The sequence below is a fragment of the Zootoca vivipara genome, chromosome 6, assembly GCF_965207765.1.
Source record: "Zootoca vivipara chromosome 6, rZooViv2.hap1.1, whole genome shotgun sequence".
Taxonomy (NCBI): Eukaryota; Metazoa; Chordata; class Lepidosauria; order Squamata; family Lacertidae; genus Zootoca; species Zootoca vivipara.
This window is the reverse complement of record NC_142589.1, coordinates 1,508,068-1,536,067: the sequence shown is the minus strand read 5'-3', so window position 1 is coordinate 1,536,067 and position 28,000 is coordinate 1,508,068. Positions and strand designations below refer to the sequence as shown.

Here is a 28,000-nt window from a genome sequence, read left to right as displayed (position 1 = left end):
AGGACAGTCCCTCTCTCCCAAAATCCCGAATCAGCCCCTCTTCTGCCCTTCCCAAACACGTTCACAGGAAACAACATGAATTTGAAAGAAAGATTTTATCGAGCAAATAAAGCTGTAGGGCGTAGAGCAAATGTTCTGGCCATCGAATCTCATCAGGCGGTTCCCGTAAGCTCCGTGTTGACCTACAGATAAAGAAAAATACATCACCTTTTAGCAGAATTCCCGAGGGCAAGAAAACATGCGGGAAACACCCTTTACAGACTTTACCTTATCCACTCAAGAGATCATGAAGGCCTACCCCTCCCTTCCTGACACGCACCCCACACATCCTCCCTTCACCGCACCCAAATGATGCTATGTTCTCCGTTATCTTTATTGTACCAAACTGTATAAATGTCTGAAATTCCCATTGTTACTTCGGGGTTCTTCGCCATCGCCCGTCGTGAGAGCAAGAAAACCCCGTTGCCAACAGCCTTTATTAAATAAACGGATTGGGCTTAACTAGCAGCGTTGCTCTCAACTATACTCTGGTCTCGGTCTCTGTCATTTCAGATTTCGGCAGGGGGGGTTGCAAAAACAACGTTCCTGTCGGGGTCGGGATTCCGCCCGGGATCGGACCCAATTTCGGGGCCCAAAATTCTCATAACACAACTTAGCAAGCAGGTAGAGAGCATGAGACTCTTCATCTCCGGGTCGTGAATTCGAGGCCTCACGTTGGGGAAAAGATGCCTGCATCGCGGGGGGGGGGGTTGGGCTTAGATGACCCTCACCTGGGGACTTCCACCATCCCTGACCACTGGCCCCCCTAACAAGGGACAGTGGGAGTTGTAGTCCAACCACAGCTGGGCGCGAGAGGCCGGTCACTGAGGAGGGGGCGGGGCTTCCAAGGCACGTGCTGCGACGCCTGCGTAAACCTCGCGCTACGTGTCTCCGCCCCGCCCACCTTTTTTGCGTCGCGGCGGGAGAGCGACATGTCCTCCGAAGGAGGAATTGGGTTAGGAAAACTATTCGACGCGCTACGGGCGCACAAAATGACGCCCCTTCTCCGTGAGTTCTCCCTCAACCCGAGCGCCGTTCTCATTGGACGCTCGCGGCACTTCTGGAAAAGCTGCCGCCGATTGGCCGCCTCGCGAAAAGGCGGAGCTCGAGGGCGTCCCTGGTGGGCGGAGCGACCGGCGCCTGCGAGTCACCCGGCTGGTGACGCTGTGACGTATTAGCGACGGCGGTTTGTACGCGCAGGCGCACCAGCTCGCGATTCCTGGCTCCGGCGGCGGCGGCGCCTCTTTCACCTCAGCCGGACCAGTTGGGGGAGGGGCAGAGCGCGAGCGAGCGAAGGCAGGCGAGTGCCCCGCCCATTCCGCCAAGACCACGCCCCCTCCCCTGGAGGACCCCCCCCCCTGGCTCCCTCACCTGCCGCCTCCCTCGGGCCTGGCCTGGGACGGGGCGGCTGGGCGAGCGCGCGGACGGCGCCATTCACACGTGACGGCGCCAGGCTTGCGTGACGTTGACACGTGTACGTTGCTCTTCCTCTGCTGAAGGCGGGAGCGCGTGTTTCTCAGAACAACCCTGCGAGGTAGGTCAGTGGGAGGGGGGCCTCCTGAACGTCCGGATCTGTTCGTGGTGTCATTTATTCACTTCCTCCATGTGTGGGTTTCCGGGCGGCTTCCCATGACGGGCAAAAACCGTCCACCGCCTCGGGGGAATCGCGCCTGTCCGCTGCAGCCGCTCTCACCCCGCAGGGGGGCAGCCTCTGCCTGGGGCTGGGGGCCTCCATAGCAGCACGTCGCCCCTCGACGCCTTGCAGGAAGCCGCGAAGGGGGCGGGAGCCGGGGAGCAATTAAAAGCAGCAGCAGCAGCAGCAGCAGCATCCCATGTCCTGCTCCTGTCTTCCTGGAGAAGTGGGAGCCTTGGCACCCTTGGGGGTGAACCTTTGGGCCAAAGGTGCTGCCCAGCTGTGGCTGCTGGAGGGTTTCCCCCTTATGAGCCAACATAGCTATGGTCTGTTGTGGTTATTAACAGGGAATCGAATCAAATCAAACCACTGCCTATGACATTGATCACATTATTAATCATTACTCTTGCTATTGATCATAATTACTGCATTATTACTGCCCACCAGCTTGCCTCTTCCCTCTTCCCCTCCATGCCCTCCCAGAATTGATGCTCAACACTCTTGACTTGCATGATGACTGATGTCAGTCACCCTGTGTATGAAATACAATATGCATGTACAATGTGCATGTATGGGGGTGGTGCCAGTTTGTTAAAGGGAAAATAAGATTAAAATTAATGGGTTTCTAGCCCTCTTTTCAGGGTTGAAAGTCACTTGCAAGGTGAATTACAGCACACTTAAAACACAGATAATAATAATAATAATAATAATAATAATAATAATAATTTATTTATTATTTATACCCGCCCACCTGGCTGAGTTTCCCCATTATAAATGGATAATTACTTTTTTTTGGTTTCTTAATGAAAGGAAATTATGTATTTTCCTTCTCAGGCTGTCAAGTAAACTATATTATGTAATCCTGCCAAATTGGGTTAAAATCAGTGCAGTTTTGAAGTGTTCAGTCTGTCATTTTTAGTCAAAATAGTATTCAGTGGTATCCAAGCAGAGAAAAAATCTCCTCAGTCTCAGGAACCATAATGCAACATTTGGTTACTCTCCTGCTTCAGATGAAACCAAACCTAGCAGCCCCACATCCACTTACAGCAGCAATGCAAAATGGAAGGTCTGGTCACAGTCCCGTGACAAAACACAGATACAATGTGAGACAAAGTCCAGAAGCAGTCCATGATCAAAACACAGGGAAGTCCTATCACCAGCAAAAAGCTTCCTTGGAATATAGCTTTCCATTCCTTCCAATCTGCTGCTTTGGGCAGCTGCAGTGGATGAATAGGCCCCCTGGCAGCTCACATGGCCTCTTGGCAAGGCTCAGGCAGCCACCTGCACGAAGTCGGGCACCCCAGACATTTCCCAGAAAATCCTGCAGTACATGCAAGTTCCATGGCAGATATATGAATGTCCATTAGCAAACCAGTTAGGCTGGAAAGGTCTTTGTTAAATTAGATAGTCTAGAAGCCTCTTGCTTAAATTGACCCTTGGTCCCAAACCAGTCAGTTGACTCTTCTAAACAGGAACATAAGATGGGCCTTGCTGGATCAGACCCAAAGGCCCATCCAGCATCCTGCTTCACATACTGACCCAGTTCATATATCATTTGAAGCCATAGCTAAGAGTAAACTGAGTTAATGTGAGTGAACCATGTGCTTGTGCCTCTGCTGAAACGTTCTTGCTCTGCTCCTCCCCTGCTGCTGGGCTGCTGGGGAACAGGCCATAGTCTGCCTTGCCATAATGTCTCTGATGTTTGTTGTCCCCTAAGCAAACCATGAGAGGTCAGCCAAGAACAAGTCTTGGTTACTGTTTGTGGTTTGTTCACATTAACGAAAGTTGGCTTTTACGCTGCGGCACAATTTCTGTTCTCATCCTGAAGCTGAAGTTCTTAACCCGAGGTACTATTTCTGGGTTAGCGGAGTCTGTAACCTGAAGCATCTGTAACCCGAGGTACCGCTTTACTTGACTTAATGTGACTTCATACTAGGTTAGTGGCTAACCAGAAGCCTAGTGGGTTTAGGGGCAGTCCAAAGTATTCGTGTACCTTGGAGAAACAAGGAGGATCTGACTTTGCTTTTACCAGAAGAATAAACAAGGACTTCCTTTGGTTAAAGTTTAGGTCATTGCAGTAGCTGAACATTAATTGCCCACAGAAAGCAACATGGGAAATGGCAGGTGCAGATGTCCAAAACTGGATTCCAAGGAATGCTAGAGGTGAAGGAAATTATTTAAGGCTTTTAAGGCTGCAGTCCTAAACTCTACATGGAAATAAATCCACTGAGCTTTGTGGGACTTCTGCATAGGACTGTGCTGTTCATCAGGTTCTGTGTGAATCCCACTCAAGTTTAGCCCAGAATATGGACTCAAGCAGTTTCCACAAAGCATATCTGCATCTCATCATAAAGGGGTCTCTCTGTGAAAGGAACTCTTAACCTCCAACTCCAAAATTATAAGGAATTCAAGTGAGGCGATCTTGAAGGTGGACTTTTTAGAAGAGAATGTTGTGATAGTCATAGGTGCCAACTCCCTTAAAAAATTACACCATAATTTAAGACAAACAGAAAGCTAAAGCCACAGTAAAATAGACTAAACAAATTAAAACTCATACAAGCTTTCTAGACACCTGGAAGGTTTGTCTAAATACGAATGTCTTCAGCAGGCTCCAAAAGGAAGACAGTGAAGGCGGCTGCCTGATACCAAGGGGCAGGTTGTGCCTTCCTAACTGCATCCTAACCCGAAGGACAGTAACCTGAAAAACCTTTGAAAATTATCAATTTGTGACATTGTTGGCCCAGTTCAAAGTGCTAGGACTTCACTTAAATGACTGAGGACCTTAAGGGACATTGGCTCATGTGCCGTGATGATGATCAGCTCCTGAGGTCCTGCTCATCTGCCACCACTGAAGGGTGGTGGGTGGGTGAGTTTGGGAAGCAGATCCTTTTGCGTTATGGTACCAATGCTTTAAGGGACGCAGGTGGTGCTGTGGGTTAAACCACAGAGCCTAGGGCTTGCTGATCAGAAAGTCGGCGGTTCGAATCCCTACAACGGGGTTGCTCGGTCCCAGCTCCTGCCAACCTAGCAGTTCAAAAGCATGTCAAAGTGCAAGTAGATAAATAGGTACCGCTACAGCGGGAAGTTAAATGGTGTTTCCATGCGTGCTCTGGTTCGCCAGAAGCGGCTTAGTCATGCTGGCCACATGACCTGGAAGCCGTATGCCGGCTCCCTTGGCCAATAACGCGAGATGAGCGCCGCAACCCCAGAGTCGGTCATGACTGGACCTAATGGTCAGGGGTCCCTTTACCTTTACCAATACTTTGGAAAGCCGTTTCCAAGGAAGCCCACGGGGCTCCACCATGCTATATCCATTTTTCCAGCTGGTTAAAACCTGGCTCTTTGGGAAAGGGTGATGGTTGACCTCTCTAGTGTTACAAATGGTGTTAATGATATAGTATTGTTTTACAGTATTGCTTTTATAGATATGTTTTACAATTTAAGACACTTTGGACTCCTGTATTTAGAACATGTGTGTGTGTGTGTGTCAATGTACATACAATTCTAATAAATAAATATTTCCAGGAATGTAGCGGTGTTAGTTTTTTGCAGCATAAACAGGATCTTGTGGCGCCTTGTATTATGGGATAAGCTTTCATGAACTCACGCCCATTTTGTCAGATGCATCCTGTGTGCTACAGGAGTCTTTTTTAAATAAACATTGTCTCCATTCATTAAGCCGACCTGCATATAAGCCGAGGCACCTAATTTTACCTTTAAAAAAACTGGGAAAACTTATTGACTCGAGTATAAGCCGAGGGTGGGAAATGCAGCAGCTACTGGTAAATTTCAAAAATAAAAAAATTAAAATAAATACCATCCTATGCCTTTCCCAGCTGTCAGCCGCCTTGCACAGAGCAGGCATAGGACGGGGGTTCGGAGAGTCGCAGGGCAGCACTTCTCCGAACCCCTGGTCCTGTGCCTTTCTCCCCCGCTACCTGCCTCATTCGAATATAAGCCTAGGGCGGCTTTTTCAGCACATTTTTGTGAAACAGTACCTATTTTGTGAAACAGTTCAGTATCTTTAGCCATCTCACCCCTTGCTGAAAAAGTAGCTGAAAAAGTAGGCTTATACTCGAGTATATAGGTACCTATTTTGTGAAACAGTTCAACAGTTTCATTTCGTGAAACAGTTCGGTATCTTTAGCCATCTCACCCCATGCTTTTTCCTGTAAGACCAATTGCAGTCGTTAACAGTCATCAACAGGTTTACCACTCCTATTAGCCAATCACCCATTCCCACCACCCTTCTGAGTAATACCCCTACCCACCCTCTGACTATACATAAGGATCTGGTGACTTCTGTTTCAGTGTATCTGAAGAAGTGTGCATGCACATGAAAGCTCATACCAATGACAAACTTAGTTGGTCTCTAAGGTGCTACCGTGTTTCTCTGAAAATAAGACACTGTCTTATATTTATTTTTCCTCAAAAAACACACTATGGCTTATTTTCAGGGGGTGTCTTGCCAGCATTGCTGCTGCACCTATCACTGTGTCTTATTTTCGGGGTATGCCTTATATTCCTTGAATGCTTAAAAATCCTGCTATGGCTTATTTTATGACTACGTCTTAAAATAGGGGAAACAGGGTACTGGAAGGAATTTTTTTTATTTTTTGTTTCGACTACGTCAGACCAACACAGCTACCTACCTATAACTAGTTCATTTTTAGAAAAAGGAAATCTTCACACACACACACACACACACACACACACACACACACACAGGAAAATAAAGCAGTAGAACATGTTCCATTTCAGAACACATTCTGTCCCTCTTCATAGGTTTCATTTTAGGTTTCAAAATAGTTGCATGTTAATGTACTTGGCTTGTAAATTGCTTCTTGCTTGGTCACCCCCCCCCCAAAAAAAAAGTCAGAATCACCTGTAGCCAACTAGGCAGGGAAGTTGTCCAAAAGTTAGGTCTTCTTCATTTCCTTTCATGACCACAAATGATTAGCACAGATAATCATTAAGTAGACAAGCTGGGAGCAATGTTTGTGGACTAGTAACTTTAGTGGACCTTTGTCCACAATACACAGATATGACTGGCAGGATGAGTTGATCTTTCCCAAGTTTTCTCCTTGCTGTCATTTAGCGAGAGGCTCTTGAGGTTCCTCTTCTCTGCTGTCCTGTAACTGCTGACTCTGTTCTCTTTATCTTACGTTCCCCTCTCCTGTTCCGATATTTCAGTGGCATGGTGTGCCTGACCCTTTCTCTTTCCTCCTCTAGTGTTTGAGACCTGTGAATGAGCATCTTCCAAAGAAGAGGAAGCACCTGCCAGTTGTGACTTGAACCCAGACGCCCTTGAAATGACACTTGCTACAGACTCCATGAGAGATTCAGAGCTGGCCCTTGCGTCTCAGTGGCGAGAGCTCTAGCTCTGTAGCCCACCAGGCTTTCCTCCTAATGCTGGGCAAGAAAAGGAGCTCACCTCAGCCTGGCAAAGAGACGTTTCATGCCCTTGACAGCTCAGAGGGGCTTCATCCTTGCAGCTTCCTGGGAACTGCTCCCGGGCACACCTCTCCTTGCCCTTGGTGCACTTTGTTGTGGCACTCCTCGTGTGACCTTCGTCCTCTTAAGCCTTTGCCGTTTCTCTTTGCTCTGTTGCCTGTTTCCAGACTGGATCATGGGGGTTCCCCACCACCCCACAACTGTTGGAGTAAGGGTGTGAACTTTGAAATGGCACCTGTGAAATGCCAGGGACCTTCCGCACACACAAAGTTGCCACTGGTTGACATGAGAACTGGCTGACTGCCCAGGCACCCTCTCTCTTCTCTGCCTGCCTCGGGATCCCACAGGGCGCTTGCCTTGCCTGCCGCTCGCCATGTTTCTACTACTGCCCTTTGATAGCTTGGTGGTTAACCTGCTGGGCATTTCCCTGACCGTACTCTTCACTCTGCTCTTGGTTTTCATCATTGTGCCAGCCATTTTTGGGGTTTCCTTTGGCATCCGCCGCCTTTACATGAGAACCCTGCTGCAGATATTCCAGGTGAGTCAAGATTCCTGATGTTGCTGTGAGTGGAAGGCAGCAAGAATTAATACCCTCCACTGGATGGGATGTGTCAGCAGTCAGGGTGACTCAGAGCTTTTTGACAGCAGCAGGCTTTGCAATCGACATTCAAGCAAGGCTTTATAGCTGTTGTCAGTGCCAAGACTTAGCCCTGGAACGTATGACGTCGGAGTCAACGAAGATGACACTGAGCAGGTGCAAAGTGCTACTAAATAAGTCACTACAAAGTTTCCTCATGCATCAGCAAGGGGGGAGAGTTTCCAGATCGGAGGGTAGGGTCAAACAGCCCGTTAGCACTCCTGTCAGTTTTGCTAGAGTTTTAAGAGTGGGCTTTGTGGACCACCTTTCACAAAAGGTTCTCCCTGAGGAGGAGTGGGTACACCGTCCAGATCACTTTCTATATGGGCTGTGATTGGTTTGGGAGGCAGGACCCTCCCCCCCCCCGTCTGCTTGTGATGGGCAGCTGTGTGAACAACTGTGCTTGCGTAAGCAAATCACATATCATGTTGAGTTTAGCAATTGAGAGAAGAGCAGTTGATGAAAGTGCCTCTGCTCTGCATCAATTTTTTTGTTTCCCTGAGGTCCACATCTCCTGGAACCTAAATGCATACCATGGGCCTGTGTGGTCCAGTTCTCTTTCTAATCATTAATTCTGCCAGGCTCTTAAGCTCTGGGCTGGCACAGGCATACCCTTAACTCCATCTAGGAAACATGCTTGGGGGTCCAGCGCACCCTCCTCTCTCCTCTTCTTGTCTCTCTCCAGCCCTTCTGTCAGCTGGTTTCAGCAATACATTTACTATTTCTAAAGTGATTTCAAATCAAAGTGTTCTGCAGTAGACCACATCAACACCATTTGAGCTCAATTTCACCCGAGTTGGTAACCGGCGCACACAACAGATGCTCTTACAGGTGAAACTCGAAAAATTAGAATATCGCCGAAAAGTTCATTTATTTCAGTAATTCAACTTAAAAGGTGAAACCAATATAGGATGCAAAGCGAGATACCGTATGTCAAGCCTTTATTTGTTGTCATTGTGATGATTATGTCGTACAGCTGAAGAAAATACCAAATTCACAATCTCAGAATGTTAAACCACTGAGCCTAGGGCTTGCTGATCAGAAGGTCGGCGGTTCGAATCCCTGTGACGGGGTGAGCTCCCGTTGCTTGGTCCCAGCTCCTGCCAACCTAGCAGTTCGAAAGCACGTTGAAATGCAAGTAGATAAATAGGAACCGCTACAGCGGGAAGGTAAACGGCGTTTCCATGTGCTGCTCTGGTTCGCCAGAAGCGGTTTAGTCATGACCTGGAAGCTGTACGCCAGCTCCCTCGGCCAATAAAGCAAGATGAGCGTGCAACCCCAGAGTCAGTCACGACTGGACCTAATGGTCAGGGGTCCCTTTACCTTTTACTCAATCCATAACACCTGCAAAAGGTTCCTGAGCCTTTAAATGGTCTCTCAGGCTCCTTCAGTAGGAATCACAGTCATGGGAAAGGCTGCTGACCTGACAGTTGTGCAGAAAGCCATCATTGAGACCCTCCATAAGGAGGGAAAGCCTCAAAAGGTAATTGCAAAAGAAGTTGGATGTTCCCATCTAGAGCCAAAAACTCCGAAATGGGTATCACCATTAGAGGCAGTTGCAGTCAAAAAGAAAAATATGACAAGGAAATGGGTAACATATAAAGATTTATTAATAGAAGAAAATGGTCAATTGAAACTTAAAAAATACGAAGATGTAAAACAACATGTTTCTGGATGGTTCGGTTACCACCAATTGTTTGAAAAGTATAAACAAGACAAACAAATTGGATTTAATAATGAGACATCAAAACTGGAGAAAGAGTTGTTAAATAAGAAAACTAAAATTATATCGAGTATGTATAGACTTCTTTTAGACTATGAGGTAATGTATGAAGAAGTAAAGGCCTCTACGGTATGATAAGATGGGCTCAAGACACTGGACAGTCTATCATGATGCTAGACTGGGAAAATCTGTGGAAAGTGATGTTGAAATTTACAGCAAATTATAATATTAGAGAGAACATGCTTAAATGGTACCCTGATGGTATTTAACTCCCTCTAGACTATCGAAAATGTATGAACAGGTGGCGAATGTAAGCTGGAGATGTGGAGGGAATAATGGTGATATGTTCCACATGTGGCAAAAGAGTGGAAAGAACAGGAGGTTCCAAAAATCATGGATTGGCAAATAAATTACAGGAATACACAGAGATGGCCCAATTGACAAATAGCCTTTGAGGAAAATCAAAACAACAATTTAATGAAAAATGGGGAGGATATAAGAAGTACGTTCAAAAATATTGTAACATACTGACAACTATGCCAGCTTTTGAATGATAAAGAAAAGGTGGGGGGGGAATAAAGGATGTAAAATGGTGTTTGAGTGTAACAGACAAGTAATATGAAAAGAATATTGATTTATGTACACTCGTGGTCAGAAGAATACTGCACAAGGAATTGACAATAAGTCCTTTTTTTCCTTCTCTTTTTTTCTCTTTTTCTTTTTTCTTTTTGATTTTATTTAGTAAATATAGAGATACATTAAGAGCTTACGATACAGGAAGATAATATTCAGCAAGAAATAATAGTAATGAGAAATTATTATATAAAAATGTTGTATATGTATTTTGGACTATGGAAAATGTAGATATATGTTTTATTATATGAAAAATGAATAAAAATGGATTACAAAAGAAGAAGAAGAAGTAGTTGGATGTTCCCAAAGTGCTGTATCAAAGCACATTAATGGAAAGTTATGTGGAAGGGGAAAGTGTGGAAGAAAAAGGTGCACAAGTAGCAGGGATGACCGCAGCCTGCAGAGGATTGTCAGGAAAAGACCATTCAAGGGACTTTCACAAGGAGTGGACTGAGGCTGGAGTTAGTGCATCAAGAGCTACCACACACAGACGGATCCTGGAGATGGGCTTCAAATGTCGTATTCCTCTTGTCAAGCCACTCCTGAACAAGAAAAAAACATCAGAAGCGTCTTACCTGGGCTAAAGGGAAAAAAGAACTGGTCTGTTGCTCAGTGGTGCCAAGTTCTCTTTTCTGATGAGAGCAACCTCTGCATCTCATTTGGAAACCAAGGACCCAGAGTCTGGAGGAGGAATGGAGAGGCACACAATGCCAGATGCTTGAAGTCCAGTGTGAAGTTCCCACAGTCTGTGTTGATTTGGGGAGCCGTGTCATCTGCTGGTGTTGGTCCACTGTGCTTCATTAAGTCCAGGGTCAACGCAGGCGTCTACCAGGAGATTTTGGAGCACTTCATGCTTCCTTCCGCAGACAAGCTTTATGGGGATGCTGACTTCATTTTCCAGCAGGACTTGGCACCTGCCCACACTGCCAAAAGTACCAAAACCTGGTTCAGTGCCCATGGGATTCCTGTGCTTGATCTATGGGGCATTGCCAAGAGAAAGATGGGAGACATGAGACCGAGCTATGCAGAAGAGCTGAAGGCCGCTATGGAAGCATCCTGGTTTTCCATAACATCTCAGCAGTGCCACAGGCTGATGGCATCCATGCCATTCCGCACTGAGGGGCATGCCATGCAAAAGGGGCCCAAACCAAGTACTGAGTACATATGCATAATTCTACTTTTCAGAGGTCCAATATTGTTCTATTTGCAATCCTTGTTTTATTGATTCAATTAAAATTCTAATATTCTGAGATTGTGAATTTGGGGGGTTTCTTCAGCTGTATGCCATAATCGTCACAATTACAACAAATAAAGGCTTGACATATCTCGCTTTGCATGTCCTATATTGGTTTCACCTTTTAAGTTGAATTACTGAAATAAATGAACTTTTAGACGATATTCTAATTTTTCAAGTTTCACCTGTAAATGTCTTTTTAAACATACGTTTAGAGGTGAGGTGTTCAAAGAGAGTGGCATGTCCAATTGCATACCCTGTTTTGAATTGCTCAACCCTGCTTAATTGTTGCCTTACACCGGCTCAGTGCATGTGGATCACTATTGCAGCTTTGGGCAGACTCTTCTGAACTCTGAGAAGCGTGTCTTAACCAGTTTTAGAATCCTCATTTCAGAACCATATCGAGAAATGCTGCAGTGGGAGATGGCTGTGTGCTTCCTACATTGGACTTTGGTGGAGAAAAGGGAGGAGTTTGGGTGTGTGGTGCAAGTTTAGTGCCCTAAATATTTTAGTCCTTGTTGTTGTTGTTGTTGTTTAGTCGTTTAGTCGTGTCCGACTCTTCGTGGCCCCATGGACCATAGCACGCCGGGCACTCCTGTCTTCCACTGCCTCCCGCAGTTTGGTCAAACTCATGTTCGTAGCTTCGAGAACACTGTCCAACCATCTTGTCCTCTGTCGTCCCCTTCTCCTAGTGCCCTCCATCTTTCCCAACATCAGGGTCTTTTCCAAGGATTCTTCTCTTCTCATGAGGTGGCCAAAGTATTGGAGCCTCAGCTTCACGATCTGTCCTTCCAGGGAGCACTCAGGGCTGATTTCCTTAAGAATGGATAGGTTTGATCTTCTTGCAGTCCATGGGACTCTCAAGAGTCTCCTCCAGCACCATAATTCAAAAGCATCAATTCTTCGGCAATCAGCCTTCTTTATGGTCCAGCTCTCACTTCCATACATCACTACTGGGAAAACCATAGCTTTAACTATACTGTACGGACCTTTGTCAGCAAGGTGATGTCTCTGCTTTTTAAGATGTTGTCTAGGTTTGTCATTGCTTTTCTCCCAAGAAGCAGGCGTCTTTTAATTTCGTGACTGCAGTCACCATCTGCAGTGATCAAGGAGCCCAAGAAAGTAAAATCTCTCACTGCCTCCATTTCTTCCCCTTCTATATGCCAGGAGGTGATGGGACCAGTGGCCATGATCTTAGTTTTTTTGATGTTGAGCTTCAGACCATATTTTGCGCTCTCTTCTTTCACCCTCATTAAAAGGTTCTTTAATTCCTCCTCACTTTCTGCCATCAAGGTTGTGTCATCTGCATATCTGAGGTTGTTGATATTTCTTCCGGCAATCTTAATTCCAGCTTGGGATTCATCTAGTCCTGCCTTTCACATGATGAATTCTGCATATAAGTTAAATAAGCATTTTAGTCCTTAGCTGTGTACTAATGCAGGAGGAGGAGGAACAGAAGGCAACCAGGAGTCCAGTTGTGTGGGTATATGGTGCTTTGGAGGGGAGAGGCTGACCTGGGCATAAGGGGGAAATGAGGCTGGCTTCAGGCAATCACTTGAAAAGCTGCCCAGGGTTGTGTGCCTGGTTGGGGCAGAAAATTAGGAGCACTGGAGGTGGCAGGGCAGGGAGAACTTTGCCTGGCTAGGTTGCGTGAACCCAGAACTGGCCTAGCAATTTGGCAGGGTGAGGCCACTGCCTCAGGTGGCAGAAGCCCTCCAGGCGGCACTCCCAAGGGGGCCCCACTGCCTCCACCAACAACGTCAATAGCCATTTTGAACAAGATCTCACCAAAAACCAGCCCAATCTTGTTTGAAATTGGCAGTGCCCGGCAGCGCATGTGACTGCAGTGGCAGGTATGGGCAGGGGGTGGTGAGTGGGCAGGAGCAGTGGCAGGGCAGGGTGGCACTTCCCATTTTGCATCAATCTGCCAAAGAGGATGTGGGTCCCTGCATGAGCCACATTGAAGGGCATCTTCTGCCGCAACCAGCAGTCTGCTTCATGTCAGTTCCAGAGGTCAAGTAGGCAAAAGCTGGCAATGGCATTAGGCAACAAGCAGAGCTCTGGCCCTGACTGGGTTAAGCTGGCTTCTTGCTGTTCCTCATGTAACTTGGAAGTCAGCTAGAGGAAGGATATGTGTGCATGTATGGTTTTCCTTTTCCTGAACTTCCAAGGATTTGCTGTTTTATTTCCACAAATACCCTATTGGCCTGAATATAAGTTGCACTTTCCCCCCAAATTCTAACCATGAAAAGTTAAAGTGTGGCTTATATTTGCGACCTTACGGTATGCAGCGAGGAAGGGAGTGACTTATATTCAGGTATTTTTTCTTTTCCCCCCTCCAATTTTAAAGCTGCGGCTTATATTTGGGTGCAGCGTATATTCGGGCCAATACAGTGCTTTGGAAAAGCTTTGACTCTGGAGCAGCCCTTTCCTATTTTTCAGGTCTCTCGCTTAGTGGGCTGGAAGTCTCCATGGGCCGCTATTGTTATGACCCAGGTCCACAGATTGTTTTTCCAGTCCCATCCTTCCCAGAATTTGATTGGGATTTATTTATTTATTTATTTATTTAAAGCATTTCATGGGCTGTATTTTTCTGAGAGGACAAAAAGAAAGAAAGATTACAAGCATCAGTAAGCAACAATAGCATTTCAATTGTCATCAATAAAACAGTCAATACAAACCAGGCACTGCAGCCAGAGAAAGGCATCCACAACCAGATTAAGCCAGCAACCAGTGAAAGCATCCTTTTTGCCTGTGAGACAGGCTTTTGTTTATTATGAGGGGCCAGGTCTGCCCTTGTCAGAGCAGGGAGCTCAACAAACCCCACTAGGCAAAGCAGCCTTGTGTCCTGTCCATTCTCCTCTAAGTCGCTGCCTTTCCAAATCTGAGGGAGTGAGGAGACATCTAGCGACCTTCTGCAGAAATGGGCCACTGGTCCAGCTAGCCTGGTGTTGCCCCCCCTGATTCATAGTGGCTTTCCGGGGTCCTATCTCAGCTGCCCGCAATCTTACCAGCTTAAACTGCTGAGGATTGCCACATTTCACAGGAGTGAGTTCCAGGTCAGTTGCGTGTGATTCGTAGGGTTCTCCTTTTTTCCACTCTCTTGTCTTGCAGTGGGCAACCCTGAGGATTGAGCGTGGGGCCAAAGAGAAGAAACACCCACTTTATAAGCCCTATGTGAATGGTAAGAGGCCTTGCTGCCGTCTCTGGGGGAGGAGGGTGTGTGTGCCGGGTTTCGTTCCCCTCACTGTGTATCTGCTGCAGGGATCATTGCAAAGGAGCCCACTTCCTTGGAGGAGGAGATCAAAGAGATCCGGCGGAGTGGGAGCAGCAAGGCCCTGGACGCCCCCGAGTTTGAACTCTCTGACATCTTCTACTTCTGCCGCAAGGGCATTGAGACCATCATGGATGATGAGGTGACCAAGCGCTTCTCGGCCGAAGAGCTGCAGTCTTGGAACTTGCTGAGCAGGACCAACTACAATTTCCACTACATCAGCCTGCGCCTGACAGTCCTCTGGGGCCTGGGTGTCCTGATCCGCTACTGCTTCCTCCTGCCACTCAGGTAGGGCCGGGCCTGACACTGCCTGGGGCCTCTCCTGGGGAGGACTGAGCTGGGTGATGGCCCCACCAGGGATGGGGAACCTGTGGCCCTTCAGCCATTGTTGGACTCCAGTGCCCACCTGCTCCTTAAGGACGATGGGAGTGTAGCCGAGCAGCATCTGGAAGAACCTCCCCACTTGCTGCAGAATGTTCATGTTGTCCCTGCCCCATGGTGGAACTATGTTATTGGCTGGTGGTCCTGCCTCCTCAGGGTTCTCATCTCTCTCCCCCCATCCCTCTGCAGGGTAGCTCTGGCTTTCACTGGCATTAGCCTCTTGGTGACTGGCACAACCATGGTGGGTTATTTGCCCAATGGAAGGTGAGTTCTCAATAGTGGACCCCTGGCAACAGGTGCTGAAATACTCTTAACTGGCTTTGGGTACCAGGATTCAGGATTAAGGGATTTAATATCAGAGGAAAACTAATGGATTTAAATGTGGACTCCCTGTTTCTGCTCTTGTCTCTCTGGTCTGTTGAACCAACCTTCATATCAGCATTTTGCCCTCAGGCAATTAAACGTGGAACAAAAGTGGACAAGACCTATTTCTTTGGTATTCTTCTCCATTTGGGTGGTGGGAAGGGGGAATTGCCCTCAGCATCTCGAGAAAACTTGAATAACCAAGCAAGAATCTTTTTAAAAAGGCAGAGCAAAGGAGAAATAGAACTCTGTTAAGATGAGGCCATTCTAACTAAAAGCTCAGAGCTTATCAGTATATCCAGAAGGCTGCCCTTTCTGCCTTTCACCCCAACCCCCTTGAGTCGCACCAGTCCAAAGGGGGATTCCCTGCTTTTTAACATCTACATGCGGCCGCTGGGAGAGATCATCGGGGGGGTTGGGCTGGGTGTTCATTAGTATGCGGATGATACCCAGCTCTACCTCTCTTTCAAATCAGAACCAGTGAAGGCGGTGAAGGTCCTGTGTGAGTGCCTGGAGGCAGTTGGAGGATGGATGGCGGCTAACAGATTGAGATTGAATCCTGACAAGACAGAAGTACTGTTTGTGGGGGACAGGAGGCGGGCAGGTGTGGAGGACTCCCTGGTCCTAAACAGGATAACTGTGCCCCTGAAAGACCAGGTGCGCAGCCTGGGAGTCATTTTGGACTCACAGCTGTCCATGGAGGCGCAGGTCAATTCTGTGTCCAGGGCAGCTGTCTATCAGCTTCATCTGGTAGGCAGGCTGAGTCCCTACCTGCCTGCGGACTGCCTCGCCAGAGTGGTGCATGCTCTGGTTATCTCCCGCTTGGATTACTTGTGTAGTGCTATCTGGGTGGTGATTTTGAAAGCCAACTGCTTCCAGAGGGAGGCGCTAAAGGTTGCCTGGTATGTGGCCATTTGGAGATGTGTGTTTTACTCTTTTCTTTCTTGCTGGTCTTTGACCGTATTAAAGATTTATTATTATTACTCTTTTCTCTAGGTTTGTAATGCTACCGGTATTTTGAGGAAAGCAGGCAGGGGCGTAGCCAGGATCAAAATTAGGGGGGGCAAGGGGCGGGAGGGGAGGGGCCACAGCGGAAATGTGGGCGGGGCCACGTGGCCTGCGCCTCCCAGGTCTTCCGAGGAGGCGGCCCCAGGCTCCCGCTCCCGGCACGAAGCTCCAGAGTCGCGCAGGGAATGCGGGCCTGTGGCTGCCTCCTCCGCGCCTTCCAGGTCTTCGGAGGAGGCGGCCCCAGGCTCGCGTTGGGAGTGGGAGCCTGGGGCCGCCTCCTCCGAAGACCTGGGAGGCGCGGAGGACGCAGCCACAGGCTCGCGTTCCCTGCGCGACTCTGGAACTTTGCGCCGGGAGCGGGAGCCTGGGGCTGCCACACTGCTGTGCCCCTCAGCCTTTGCTTCTAGGGGGGGGCAATTGCCCCCTCCTGCCCCCCTTCCTACGCCCATGAAAGCAGGGGCATCTAGACATACCGTGTTTCCCACATTTTAAGACACCGTCTTATATTTATTTTACCCAAGAAAACAAGCCTATGGCTTATTTTCGGGGGGTGTCTTTTTTTAAAAAAAAAAAATACTGTACACGTTGCTGCTGCTGGGTCCCACGGACTCAGGGCTCAGGACGTGCAGCAAGCCTCCTTCTCCTTCTGCCACGTTGCTGCTGCTGGAGGCGGCCTGCCGGGTTGGCGCCCAGCTGCGCTGGCACTGGGCATCGGAGAGAGCAGGAGACTGATCAGCCACTGCGGCATCGCGCTGCCAGAGACTCGCAGCCACTGAGGAGCTCGCGGCACTGGGGCTTGAGGGCGGCTCTCGCCTTGCCGCCCTTTCTCCCGCTCCAGGGGGAGACACGGCTTCCATCCCCCGTTGCCAAGGAAATGGCCCAGGGGAGAGACGCCAGAGCGGAGGGGCCGCCCGGCTGTTGCCACCGCCGAAAACGGCAATGCTTAGGGCCGCCTCCTCCTCGCGCGAGATGAAGTAAGGCCCCTCGAGCGGTCCAGGGCTCGCTTCCGAATGCGCAGGGATAGGGCTGCGCCATTAAACTGCTTGCAAACTCCTTGGAAAAAAGAAACGTGTCCTGCAGAGCCCAGATCAAGGAGGTGGCCTGCGGGGTTGTCGCCGCTCAGCACCGCGCAGAGCGCCGGATTAAGGAGCTGGTCTGCAGAGTCGGTGCCCAGCAGCGCGGCGCTGGATTGGGGAGGCGGTGCTTCGTGCGGAGCTGCTGGGCGCCGACCCTGCAGACCGGCTCCTCGATCCGGTGGCCTGCCGGGTCGGCGCCCAGAAGCACCGCCCAGAGCACCGGATCGAGGAGCCGGTCTGCAGGGTCGGTGCCCAGCAGCTCCGCACGAAGCACCGCCTCCCCAATCCAGCGCCGCGCTGCTGGGCGCCGACTCTGCAGACCGGCTCCTTAATCCGGCGCTCTGCGCGGTGCTGAGCGGCGACAACCCCGCAGGCCACCTCCTTGATCTGGGCTCTGCAGGACACGTTTCTTTTTTCCAAGGAGTTTGCAAGCAGTTTAATGGCGCAGCCCTATCCCTGCGCATTCGGAAGCGAGCCCTGGACCGCTCGAGGGGCCTTACTTCATCTCGCGCGAGGAGGAGGCGGCCCTAAGCATTGCCGTTTTCGGCGGTGGCAACAGCCGGGCGGCACCTCCGCTCTGGCGTCTCTCCCCTGGGCCATTTCCTTGGCAACGGGGGATGGAAGCCGCGTCTCCCCCGGGAGCGGGAGAAAGGGCGGCAAGGCGAGAGCCGCCCTCAAGCCCCAGTGCCGCGAGCTCCTCAGTGGCTGCGAGTCTCTGGCAGCGCGATGCCGCAGTGGCTGATCAGTCTCCTGCTCTCTCCCATGCCCAGCGCTGGCAGGCGGCGGCATGGCTTATTTTCAGGGTATGGCTTAAATTTTACAAAAGCTTTCAAATCCTGCCATGGCTTATATTATGACTACGTCTTAAAAAGGGGGAAACACGGTAGATGGTTACTTCCCCAGAGACCTCAAAGCTATAGCTGTTGTGGTAGTGTGTTTTTAATAGGTTTTTAAAAGAAACATGTGCACATAGTTTTAATATTTAATATTAAGCATTCTATTACAGTTTATAGTTGTTTTCTGTTTTCTAGCTGTTCCTATTTTATCTGCAAGCTACTCTGAGTACCTTATTAGGGAAAAGGGAGGAGTATGTATAAATAAATAAATAAATAGCCACAACAACCACTTTTGATTTAATCAGGTGTTTGCCCTTTAGGTGCAAAGAGTTCCTGAGCAGGCATGTTCACCTGATGTGCTACCGGATCTGTGTGCGAGCTCTCACAGCTATCATCACCTACCACCACCGGTATGGAGGGGGTGGCAGGGAGGTTGTAGTACACACTGGCGCCTGTGTGTTGGCTGTTTCTGTGGCTTTCATTTTTAAAAAGGGAAAGAGGAGAGAACAAGTTTTTAGATCTTATGGCTGCAAAAAGAGTGAGAAGCCAGGAAGGTGGTTGAGCAAGAATCCCAATAGTCAGAGGGTGCGATCAGGGCCTTTACAGCCCCTCCTTATGTCTTCTTAAATAAAGCATCAGCAAAACATCAGTAAGCAACACTGAAACATGCGGAAGCAAAACAAAGCTATATAAGACCATCCCCTGAAAATAAGACATAGTGGGGTTTTTTTGAGGAAAAACAAATATAAGACGGTGTCTTATTTTCGGAGAAACACAGCATTATTAAAATTATTGGCTACTCAAGGGACATTTTAAGCAACTGCGTAGGCCTGTTGACATAAAAAAGTCTTCAAGAGAAATGTGAAAGTCAAAAGCAAGGGTGCCTGATGAATCTCTGTGTCCTGGTTCCTGCCCTCAGATGAAAGATGGAAACTTGGCTCAGGAAATCCCAGCCTTATTGATTAAATCAGCACATGGCCTCAGTATCCGCTCTAAGTACTGGATACATTGTTCAACCGTTCATAAGCTGTATTCTAGAATACAGGGCATAAGCAAAGATGCTGCCCCAACACTTCCCAGGCTCCTCCTCTGCTTTTAAAGACGCTTGCCTAGAGCTTGCACAGCTTCTCCTGATTCTGATGTTACGGAGAAATGGGGTTGCATGTCCTCAGTGTGCTAATGACACTGTGCTCCAAAACACATAGAGGTTAAATGGCATTGGCTACAAAATAGTGCTCTGTGGAATCCCCTAGAAGGGGTGCCAGGGAATGAACACTCTTAAAGTGCTCCTCTCATGGGGAGGAATATCAGAGAGGAATAGAACTCCTGTAGCAGCCTGCCTCCCATGCCCATTGTGCAGAGTCGGTCTCAGGGGAATACCATGCTCAGTGGTCATGGAATCCTAGAGTTGGAAGAGACCACAAGGGCCATCCAGTCCAACCCCCTGCCAAGCAGGAAACACCATCAAAGCATTCTTGACATATGGCTGTCAAACCTCTGCTTAAAGACCTCCAAAGAAGGAGACTCTACCACACTCCTTGGCAGCAAATTCCACTGTTGGATAGCTCTTACTGTCAGGAAGTTCTGAGAGATTGAGTCATAGTAACAGAGCTGCACTCCCCTGATACAGGGGCAACCAAGGCCTATTTACTTCTGAAAGTCAGGGTTAAACCCAGATTTGAGCCGGATAATCGGTGTCACCTGCCACTGTCCCCAATGTCAAAATACATTGTGCAAACATGGGACTCAAATTAATATAATTTATATGGGTCATAGATCTGAGGTTTCTTTGATGCAGAACTTCAGGATTGTTTGTTTTTTAAGTTCAGAACACACAAACACCTGATTGTATCTCCTGTGTGTGAACTGTGCCATTATCTGTGTGGCAGGGCATTGAGGTTGGTTGTTCCTTAAGGATGGAAATTAGGGGAAGAAGGACACATGGAAGGAGGCCCCCTGCTGAATGCTTTCCCAGGACAGGCTGAGCTTGTGCTTTAGCTTTTTTCTCTTTTCTTCTTACTTTGGCTAATCTCTTTTTCTTTCCCAACTTCAGGGAAAACAGACCCCGCAATGGAGGAATCTGTGTGGCTAACCACACATCCCCGATTGATGTCATCATTCTGGCCAGTGATGGTTACTATGCTATGGTGAGGATGGAGAACCCCACTGGCTGGGCATGTGCATGTGTGTGTGTGTGTGAGGAGGATCACTGTGTAGCACCAGAAGGTTCTTGAACATAACATTTATTGAAAATGCTGGATTCATTTTTGAAAAATCAGGGCCATTGCCCAATTCTGTCAGGCAGCATTGGTGGCACTGGGATGTCTTTTAACCAATCTGTCCATGTGCCCCTCCCAAGAGCCATGGGGAGGAAGCAGGTTCTGTTCATGCTGCTATGATGTGCCCACCACCCAAAGGAACAGTCATAAGATAGGAATGTGGAGGCCGTTGGAACTCTCCTCGCTGCTCCTGCCTTTCCCCTGAACCTTGGGAGCTGCTCTGCAGGCAGATGGGAGAATCCTTTGGTGCCCTTGGTGGTCTCAGGAGAATGCCAGGTGCTTGGGTGGTCTGCTGCAGCTATTTGCACAAGAGAGGCCTGTGTTCCTCTGCAGCCCTACCTGAAGACCCTGTGCTTTTGGACAAAGGGAGAACAGGTGTCTCCCACTTTCCATGATGGGTGGGTAACAGTCAGGTCCCACCTTCTCACCTTCCTTAATGCTTGGCATTCCTGTGGGATGGAGAGTTTTCTACAGACAAAGGTATCTTCCTCTGCAAGTAGAGCTGCTTGATGTTTGGGCATGGCTGTCTTAATGGGAGGCTGCTGAACCAAAGTCTCCCCCCACACCCTGACTGACCTATGACCTCTTTTCTGTTCCTCAGGTGGGCCAGGTCCATGGGGGGCTCATGGGGGTAATCCAGAGGGCCATGGTCAAGGCTTGTCCCCATGTCTGGTTTGAACGCTCTGAGGTGAAGGATCGCCACCTGGTGGCTAAAAGGTGGGTGCACAATCTGTCCCTGCTCCATATGCCCAGCAAAGTGTCAGCAGGTAAGGCTTGTGGGTTGTGCTGCATATGGTCTGGGGAGTTGCAGCCTTGACTGGTGGCAGACCTGGCTACCTGGCTGATTTGACGTTGAGGTGCATGCTTGGTGGTTGCTGGGGCTGCTGGAATCTTCTTCTGGTTCAGCCAGAAATGTACCTCTCAGTGATACACACAAACACTCTCTCTCTCTCCTTTCTACCTGCAGGCTGTCTGAACATGCTCATGATAAAAATAAATTGCCCATCCTTATTTTCCCTGAAGGTAAGCAAGAATTAAGGAAGGTGGGTTAAGGCCCAGGGCTCTCTATAGTCATGGTGCCCCAGTCACAGGACGGATGAAAGCATCCCATTAAACATATAAACTGTAGAGCCAAGTAAAGGCTGGAGGGACTCACAGTCCTGAATTCCAAGTACCTAACAGAAAGCAGCCACTTTGGTGGGTAGAGACTGAAGGCCGCTCTATCCCTGCATCTCTGTGGCCCACAACTTCTTGGCTTGGCGTGGTTCAGCACTGAAAATACGTTCTGTTTGAAATTGGATGTGCCACTCAGACTTCATTGAAAGCTAGCCCATTGATTTATGCCTCATTCTCACAAATACACAGGCTTCCCCACCCGCCCCCCATGGGTAAGTCTTCTGTCTCACCATTGGTGATCCCTGTTCCTACAGAAACGGCCATTTCTTTTCACAGGCACTTGTATCAACAACACTTCTGTGATGATGTTCAAGAAAGGGAGTTTTGAGATCGATGCCACTGTTTATCCTGTTGCTATCAAGGTGAGAGCTGTTGCCATTGAGCAAAGCACCCTGAAGCTTGCTAGGTAGGCCTTGGGGACTGGAGGATAATGCCACTGTGTGGAGCCAGGAATCCTGGAGAGTTGAGAAATCCTGGGAATTTATGGCAAGAGGTTCCAGAATCTTGTACTATGCAACACAGGCTCTGCAACATTTCACAACCTCTCAGCCTGTTATGCCATTGAAAGTATTTACTATTGAGCTCTACATTGGACACGTTCCACTGGGGAGTTCTGCAGATAAGCTACCTTGGAATGATTCCCATTTATTCAGCGGGACTTTCATAGGAGAATTCCCCACTACACTATGCCCATTTGGACTAATTTTCAGATCCATTTGTTTGGGGCACATTCAAAACTTGAATGAGCATGTAGAGAGTTGGATAAGGCAGGCCACTGCATGATGGCACACAGGCAGAGGAATTTCAGCTGCACCTGGGGTGGGGACCTTTGGCCCTCCAGATGTTCTTGAACTACAGCTCTCATCAGTCCCGGCAAGCATGGCCAGTGGCCAGGAATGAAGGAAGTTCTAGCTCTTCAGCAACATTTGCAGGTTCCCCACACTTGGTCTTCCCCACAGTGAAAACTGGGCACGTTGCTCTCTCAGCCTAATTTACTGATCTCATGGGGTTGTTGTGAGGATGGAACAGGATAATCTCATGTAAACTGATCTGAGCTCCTTGAAGGAAGAGCTGGGCACTGCTGTTAGGATGTTGACAAGCTGGAAGGTGTGCAGAGGAGGGCAATCAAGGGTTTGGAAACTAGCCTGATGAGGAAGAAGGGTTGGAGGAGTTGGGTATGTTTAGTCTGAATAAGACTGAAAGGAGACATGATAGCTATCTTCAAATATCTCAAGCAGTTGTCACATGGAAGAGGGAACATGCTTGTTTTCTCCTGCTCCGAAGGGTAGGACCCAAACCAGTGGATTCAAATTACAAGAAGAGATTCTGACTAACTTTCTGACACTAAGAGCTGTTCAACAGTGGAACAGACTTCCTCAGAAGGTGTTGAACTATCCTTTATTGGAGTTTTTAGACAGAGGTCCGGTGGACATCTGTCAGGGATTCTGTAGTTGCAGTGTTGGACTGGATGCCTCTTGAGTTCCCTTCCAATAAGGAAATCCCTTCTTGAAAGGCAGTTCCTACAGGCACATTTCTTGCCGTGTGTTGAATGTGGCATAAACCTCTTTTGCTTTCAGGAGGTGTTGAGTTCTCTATCTTTTCCCTTCCCTCCATTTGTCCTTCAGTATGATCCCCAATTTGGAGACGCCTTTTTTAACAGCAGCAAATACGGCATGGTGACTTATCTGCTCAGGATGATGACCAGCTGGGCTATAGTTTGCAGTGTCTGGTACCTGCCCCCAATGACCAGAGAGGTGGGTACCTGAATTTGGAGTAGGGCTGTTGTCAGAGAAATGGCAGCCACCCCCACCAGGCTCCTTTCTGCCAATTCCAACCAACCTCTGTTCTTTTTTAGCCTGATGAAGATGCTGTGCAATTTGCCAATCGGGTGAAGTCTGCCATTGCTAGGCAAGGGGGTCTAGTGGATCTCCTGTGGTGAGTCCTGATGCTGGTGGATCGGGAGGATGGGGCGAAGGTGGGAGTCACGCCATTGGTCCACCTGGCCCAGTGCTCTGGACACATTTTGCTTGGAAAGCAACAGCGCTGCCTCTGAGCTCTGCCCACTCAGGGAAGGGCTGTGACAGTAGCCCGGTGGTGGCAGAGCATCTTACCTGCAGAAGGTCCCCAAAGGCATGTCTGGGCAGGACGGGAGGTGTCCCTTTCTAAAAACCCTGGAGAGCCTCTGTCAGGGTAGACATTCCTGGGTTAGATCAGTCAGTGATCCGCATTCGTATAAGGCAGCTTCTGTATCACAGCCATGTTGAGATGTGGATGGGACTCTATCCTGGCTAAATCTATGTCTTCCTTGGGCTCAGTCTACATGCATTGCAGGGGTTTGGAATAGATGACCCTCTGGGTCCCTTCCAAGTCTTTGATTATGCAGAATTCCATGATTCTTCCTACGACATTTTTAAGAGCTCAAAATCAGTTGTATGTCAGTAGAAGAAGCCTCCTTCCCCTTTAAAAGATGTGGGGAGGTTGATTTTAAGCTGGAAAAGAATAGGGAGGGTAAAGACTGCAGCCTGCGTAGGATGTTCTCTGTTTAAAGACCAGTGGGGTGGGGAGAACCATGGACACTGGCCTCAGCTGCGGCTTGCACCTCCAACAAGCCTGTAGCCTGCAGTGCAGCCAGCCCCTGCTGAGCTTTTCCCACAATGGATGGATTATGGGAGTCAGGCTGGGCCAAGCAGCCTTGAAGGTACTGGCTGTGATGGAGAAAGCGCATGCGCCTGAGGCTCCCTCCTTAGCACTGCCACATGATAAATCTGCACACAGTGGCTGTGAATAAAATTTGCAAGTGCAGTTTTTCCCTGCCTGCTTGTTCCCTGCTTGCCAGGGCTGTACGTTCCCTCTTGCACGCTGGTGCTTTTAGCCAACAGGGGAGTAATTTTCTTTTCTTTTCCATCTGCCCTCTCCCTCTCTCTTTTTCTAGGGATGGAGGCCTGAAGAGGGAAAAGGTGAAGGACACCTTCAAGGAAGAGCAGCAGAAGCTCTACAGCAAAATGGTTGTGGGCAACCATGAGGACCGAAGCCGCTCCTGAGCTTTGTGGAGCGCAGGGGCTGCTGCAGGACTGACAGCCTCCGCCTCCTCCCAGCCTTCTGGAGCACATGCTTGGCTGAGCCGCCGCCCCAGGCCAAGGTGGTGCTGCCCAGAGGCTCATCAGCAAGAGGCCTTATTTCAGCTGCAACGGCTTGGCTCGCTGCTTAGACAGCCACAGTGGAGAACTTTTCCCACAGTGGGAGTGGCTGGGTGGGCTGCCCCACCTTTTGCATCTGCTGGAGAATGCCTGCGTGTGTGCGTACGCATGTGTGCCTGCACTGGAAGCTGCTGTGCTTACAAGGGCAGCTGGACTTGTGGAGCCCCTGCTGCCTGTGGTCGGGGGCCCCAGCAGCTTCCTCTGCCCTTTGCAGCCCCAGGGAAAGGCTCAGACCTCTTTGTAGTCTGTCTTTTCTCTCTTTCTCTCTCTTCCCCCCCCCCCAAAAAAAGAGAACTGACTGAGACTGCATAGGGTCCCTTTGCATTTTTAAATTAAAATATATAGAGATGTAGGCTTTGTGCTGATTAATCCCCCTGCTGTTTTTCAAATGGAACTGCAAAGATGGTGCAGCACTTTGGCTCTCAACACTGGGAAGGGGCCTCCTTAAAAGAAGTGCCAGGTTAAGGAAGGTACAAGGCCTTTACCCTTCCTCTTTGGCATCTTTTGTGTGTTTGTGTCCTAGTTGGACCCATTGGCTGGGTGCAGAAGTGGCTGCACTCTGTCAGAGGGCGGTGAGATGGTCAGTTTGGGACACAGAAAATATCACCACTATAGAATGAAAAGGTGTGACCCTGGGTTGGGAATTCTGCTTTGCCCATTCCAGGGAGAGGCCACATAGAACTGTGGCTTGAGTTTCACCCACAGCAACCCCTGCTAATTCTGGCCTCTGAAGAAAGTTGGTTTCTAACATCTGCTAATGCAGACAGAAGCATAAGACCCTGAAGTCAAGGGCCCTGAGTCAGAAGCAGTCTTCTCTGCCATGTGACCAAGTCAGAGTCCATCTCCTTGCCTCCAGCTTTGTCTCCTAGGACTGATATTGTGAAAGCAGGGCTTGCTGCTCACAGTGGGCTGGGCTGGGCTGCTCTCCACCTGCCCTCCTGCCCCTGGTGACTCAGAATGGCTCATGAGGGAGCAATGCACTCAGAAGCCAAGCTGGGGCTGGGGGCGTGTTTCAGCTTCTTCAAGTGGGAGCTTTTGGGCCCTTTCCCAAGCCAGATCCTTGTTTGCATTTGCATTCCTAACCCACCTACCTTCTCAAATAGAATGGAAGCAGCAAAACCCTCTGAAGCTGGCAAGAGACCAGAATGATCCAATCTGTCCCACTTCCTGAATAAGCTTTGGTGCTCAGAACCTCTCTGGGCAAAGAGTGGCCTGCCCACTCCAAAGACATTGCTTACTCCTGCAGCTCACAGCAGAACAGCCAGGAGCAGCTCTAGTCGGGGAACTTGTGGACTGGTTTTGTTATGGGCATCCACCAATGGCATTTGGCCTGTGGGCCTGAAAGTGGACGAACTGAACAAGGAGTTCTGGGTTTGGGAGCTCACGTTTGAGGCTTGCCATGGCATAATGTGTGGAAAGGCCCTCCGTTTCCAGGAGCGGGCTGAGTTGATGGTGTCGTACGCTTTCTCCTCCCTCAAAGTGAGCTGTGCTGTTGGGTGGCTCCTTGGCTCACTGGCAGAAGTTCAGCAGCACCCAAGACCAATCCTACATTGGCCTGGTATCCAGTCACCAGTACAAAGCATGCCAGGACACAGAGTTCTGTGTATTTAGGGTTTAGAGTGGGGTATTGGCACTGTCAGTTCATCTGGAATATTTTGCCACCAATCAGTAAAAAGAGTAAGCCAAGGAAGCAGCGAGGGGGGTGGGCAGAGATACAAGGGGCCCACACCCAAAGAGATGGGAGCCGACCTTCCTCTCCCCCTGCTTTCTGTTTTGGGGAGAAACTTGGCTTTCAAAAAAATAGTCTCAGGCTTCTGCTCTGGCTGCTCCATTCTGTAATTGCAGCCAGGTGGATTGGGGGGTCAGTTGTTGGCCCAGCTTTACTGTTGGCGTTTTAAGGTCTTGCTGTAAATATTTGTGGGAAGTGCAGTTGTCTACCTGCTCAGGGAGATGAACCCACAATCTTCTCTTTGGCCCACTTCAGACTTATCACCCCCCCCCTTTAACTTGCCCTCCCTCATTATGCCCAACCTGATGGGGGGATTTCCAAAATAAGAGGTTAATAAAAAGAAAGAGTCAGTGGGACGGTCTTCCTTGGGAGGTGGTGGACTTTCCTTCCTTGGAGGGTTTTAAGCAGAGGTTGGGTGGGCATCTGTCATGGATGCTTCAGGTAAGATTCCTGCACTGCAGGGGGTGGGACTAGATGACCCTTGGGGGGTCTTTTCCAACTACAGTTCTATAATTCTATGTGCCTCTACTGAGCCTGAACAGCAGGCAACTGCAGGGCCCAACTATATGTTCGGATCAGGGAAAAGACTTACCTTATTCTTTGGGGAGTTGTTTGGTGTGGCTTTGGTCCAACCATCCTCCTTTGCTCCCATTCAGGGATTCCGTCGGAGCATGCAAAAAAGTTACCAAGGCAGGTAGAGTGAATTCTCCTTTACCTCTTCTAGAAAGGACCTGTCCTCACTTGTGCCCCATTTTTGCAGGGCCCCCACCTGTGTCTTGGCTTCTTCCTTGAGTTGAGAGCCTGCTCTTGTTCCTCCAGCAGCTGCAACGGCTCTGGGTCCCGTCAGGATCTCTTGAGTCTTGTGGGGCAGGAGATGTGTCTCCTTGCTCCCCACCAAGTGCTCACCATTTCCTGAGCAGGGGAGAAGAACGCTGCTGTGATCCTCCCTGGGGAAAAGCCCAGTCCTCCTTGTGTTTGCTCAACCCTGAACTTTGCCCACATTTGATAAGGAGGATCTTGCTCCTGCAAGAAGCACTTAAGGGGTGTGTGTCTTCTGTCTTGGTGCCTCTGCTGCTCTCAGCCCATGAATGTGCACGCCCCATGGCTTGGGGAAGCAAAGTGTACTCTGCCTTTTATGGTTTGACTCAAGAGGCCAAGGTGAGAGGTTTTTGGATGTCAATGATAAGGCCAGCTTCTCTCATTGCCTCTCGCACCCTTTGGAAGGAGGAGAGCACCTGGGCTCGCATGAGCCAGCAGTTGTAGGTGCTTCTGCCAGGGCTATTCTTTGCAAAACCTCACAATCTGGGCCTGAATCATAGCATTTTGCT

The 28,000-nt window shown here is 49.1% G+C and overlaps 1 protein-coding gene and 2 long non-coding RNA genes across 4 annotated transcripts; 1 reads left to right on the top strand and 2 right to left on the bottom strand.

The window, feature by feature from the left end:
- Positions 1–76: 76 nt before the first annotated feature.
- On the bottom strand, positions 77–1,557 carry LOC148685216 (uncharacterized). The gene is made up of 2 exons (XR_015950402.1): positions 771–1,557; positions 77–182 (listed from the first exon to the last, which is right to left on the bottom strand). It is a non-coding gene; the product is annotated as an uncharacterized LOC148685216 (long non-coding RNA).
- GPAT4 (glycerol-3-phosphate acyltransferase 4) lies at positions 1,191–25,295 on the top strand. Of its 2 annotated transcripts, none has more exons than XM_035118111.3 (13): positions 1,191–1,573; positions 6,905–7,664; positions 14,468–14,537; positions 14,618–14,915; positions 15,198–15,272; positions 18,612–18,701; positions 20,345–20,438; positions 21,172–21,287; positions 21,538–21,593; positions 22,023–22,108; positions 23,372–23,500; positions 23,602–23,681; positions 24,679–25,295. In XM_035118111.3, the coding sequence occupies exons 2-13, from the start codon at positions 7,500–7,502 to the stop codon at positions 24,785–24,787; spliced, it is 1,368 nt and encodes a 455-aa protein (XP_034974002.1). In that variant the 5' UTR covers positions 1,191–1,573; positions 6,905–7,499; the 3' UTR covers positions 24,788–25,295. The 2 variants fall into 2 exon arrangements, with proteins under 2 accessions (XP_034974002.1, XP_088527523.1); XM_088671397.1 differs by having other exon boundaries at positions 1,303–1,577; positions 6,913–7,664.
- LOC132592357 (uncharacterized) lies at positions 7,780–27,938 on the bottom strand. Its single transcript, XR_009557832.2, has 2 exons — positions 27,265–27,938; positions 7,780–12,743 (listed from the first exon to the last, which is right to left on the bottom strand). It is a non-coding gene; the product is annotated as an uncharacterized LOC132592357 (long non-coding RNA).
- Between the last annotated feature and the right edge of the window lie 62 nt (positions 27,939–28,000).

Excerpts from the sequence above, each read along its gene's own strand:
- GPAT4 (XM_035118111.3), top strand. The coding sequence starts at position 7,500 with ATGTTTCTACTACTGCCCTTTGATAGCTTGGTGGTTAACCTGCTGGGC. Across the intron at positions 14,916-15,197 it reads TGCTTCCTCCTGCCACTCAG|GGTAGCTCTGGCTTTCACTG; the intron begins GTAGGGCCGGGC and ends ATCCCTCTGCAG. Across the intron at positions 20,439-21,171 it reads GTGATGGTTACTATGCTATG|GTGGGCCAGGTCCATGGGGG; the intron begins GTGAGGATGGAG and ends TCTGTTCCTCAG.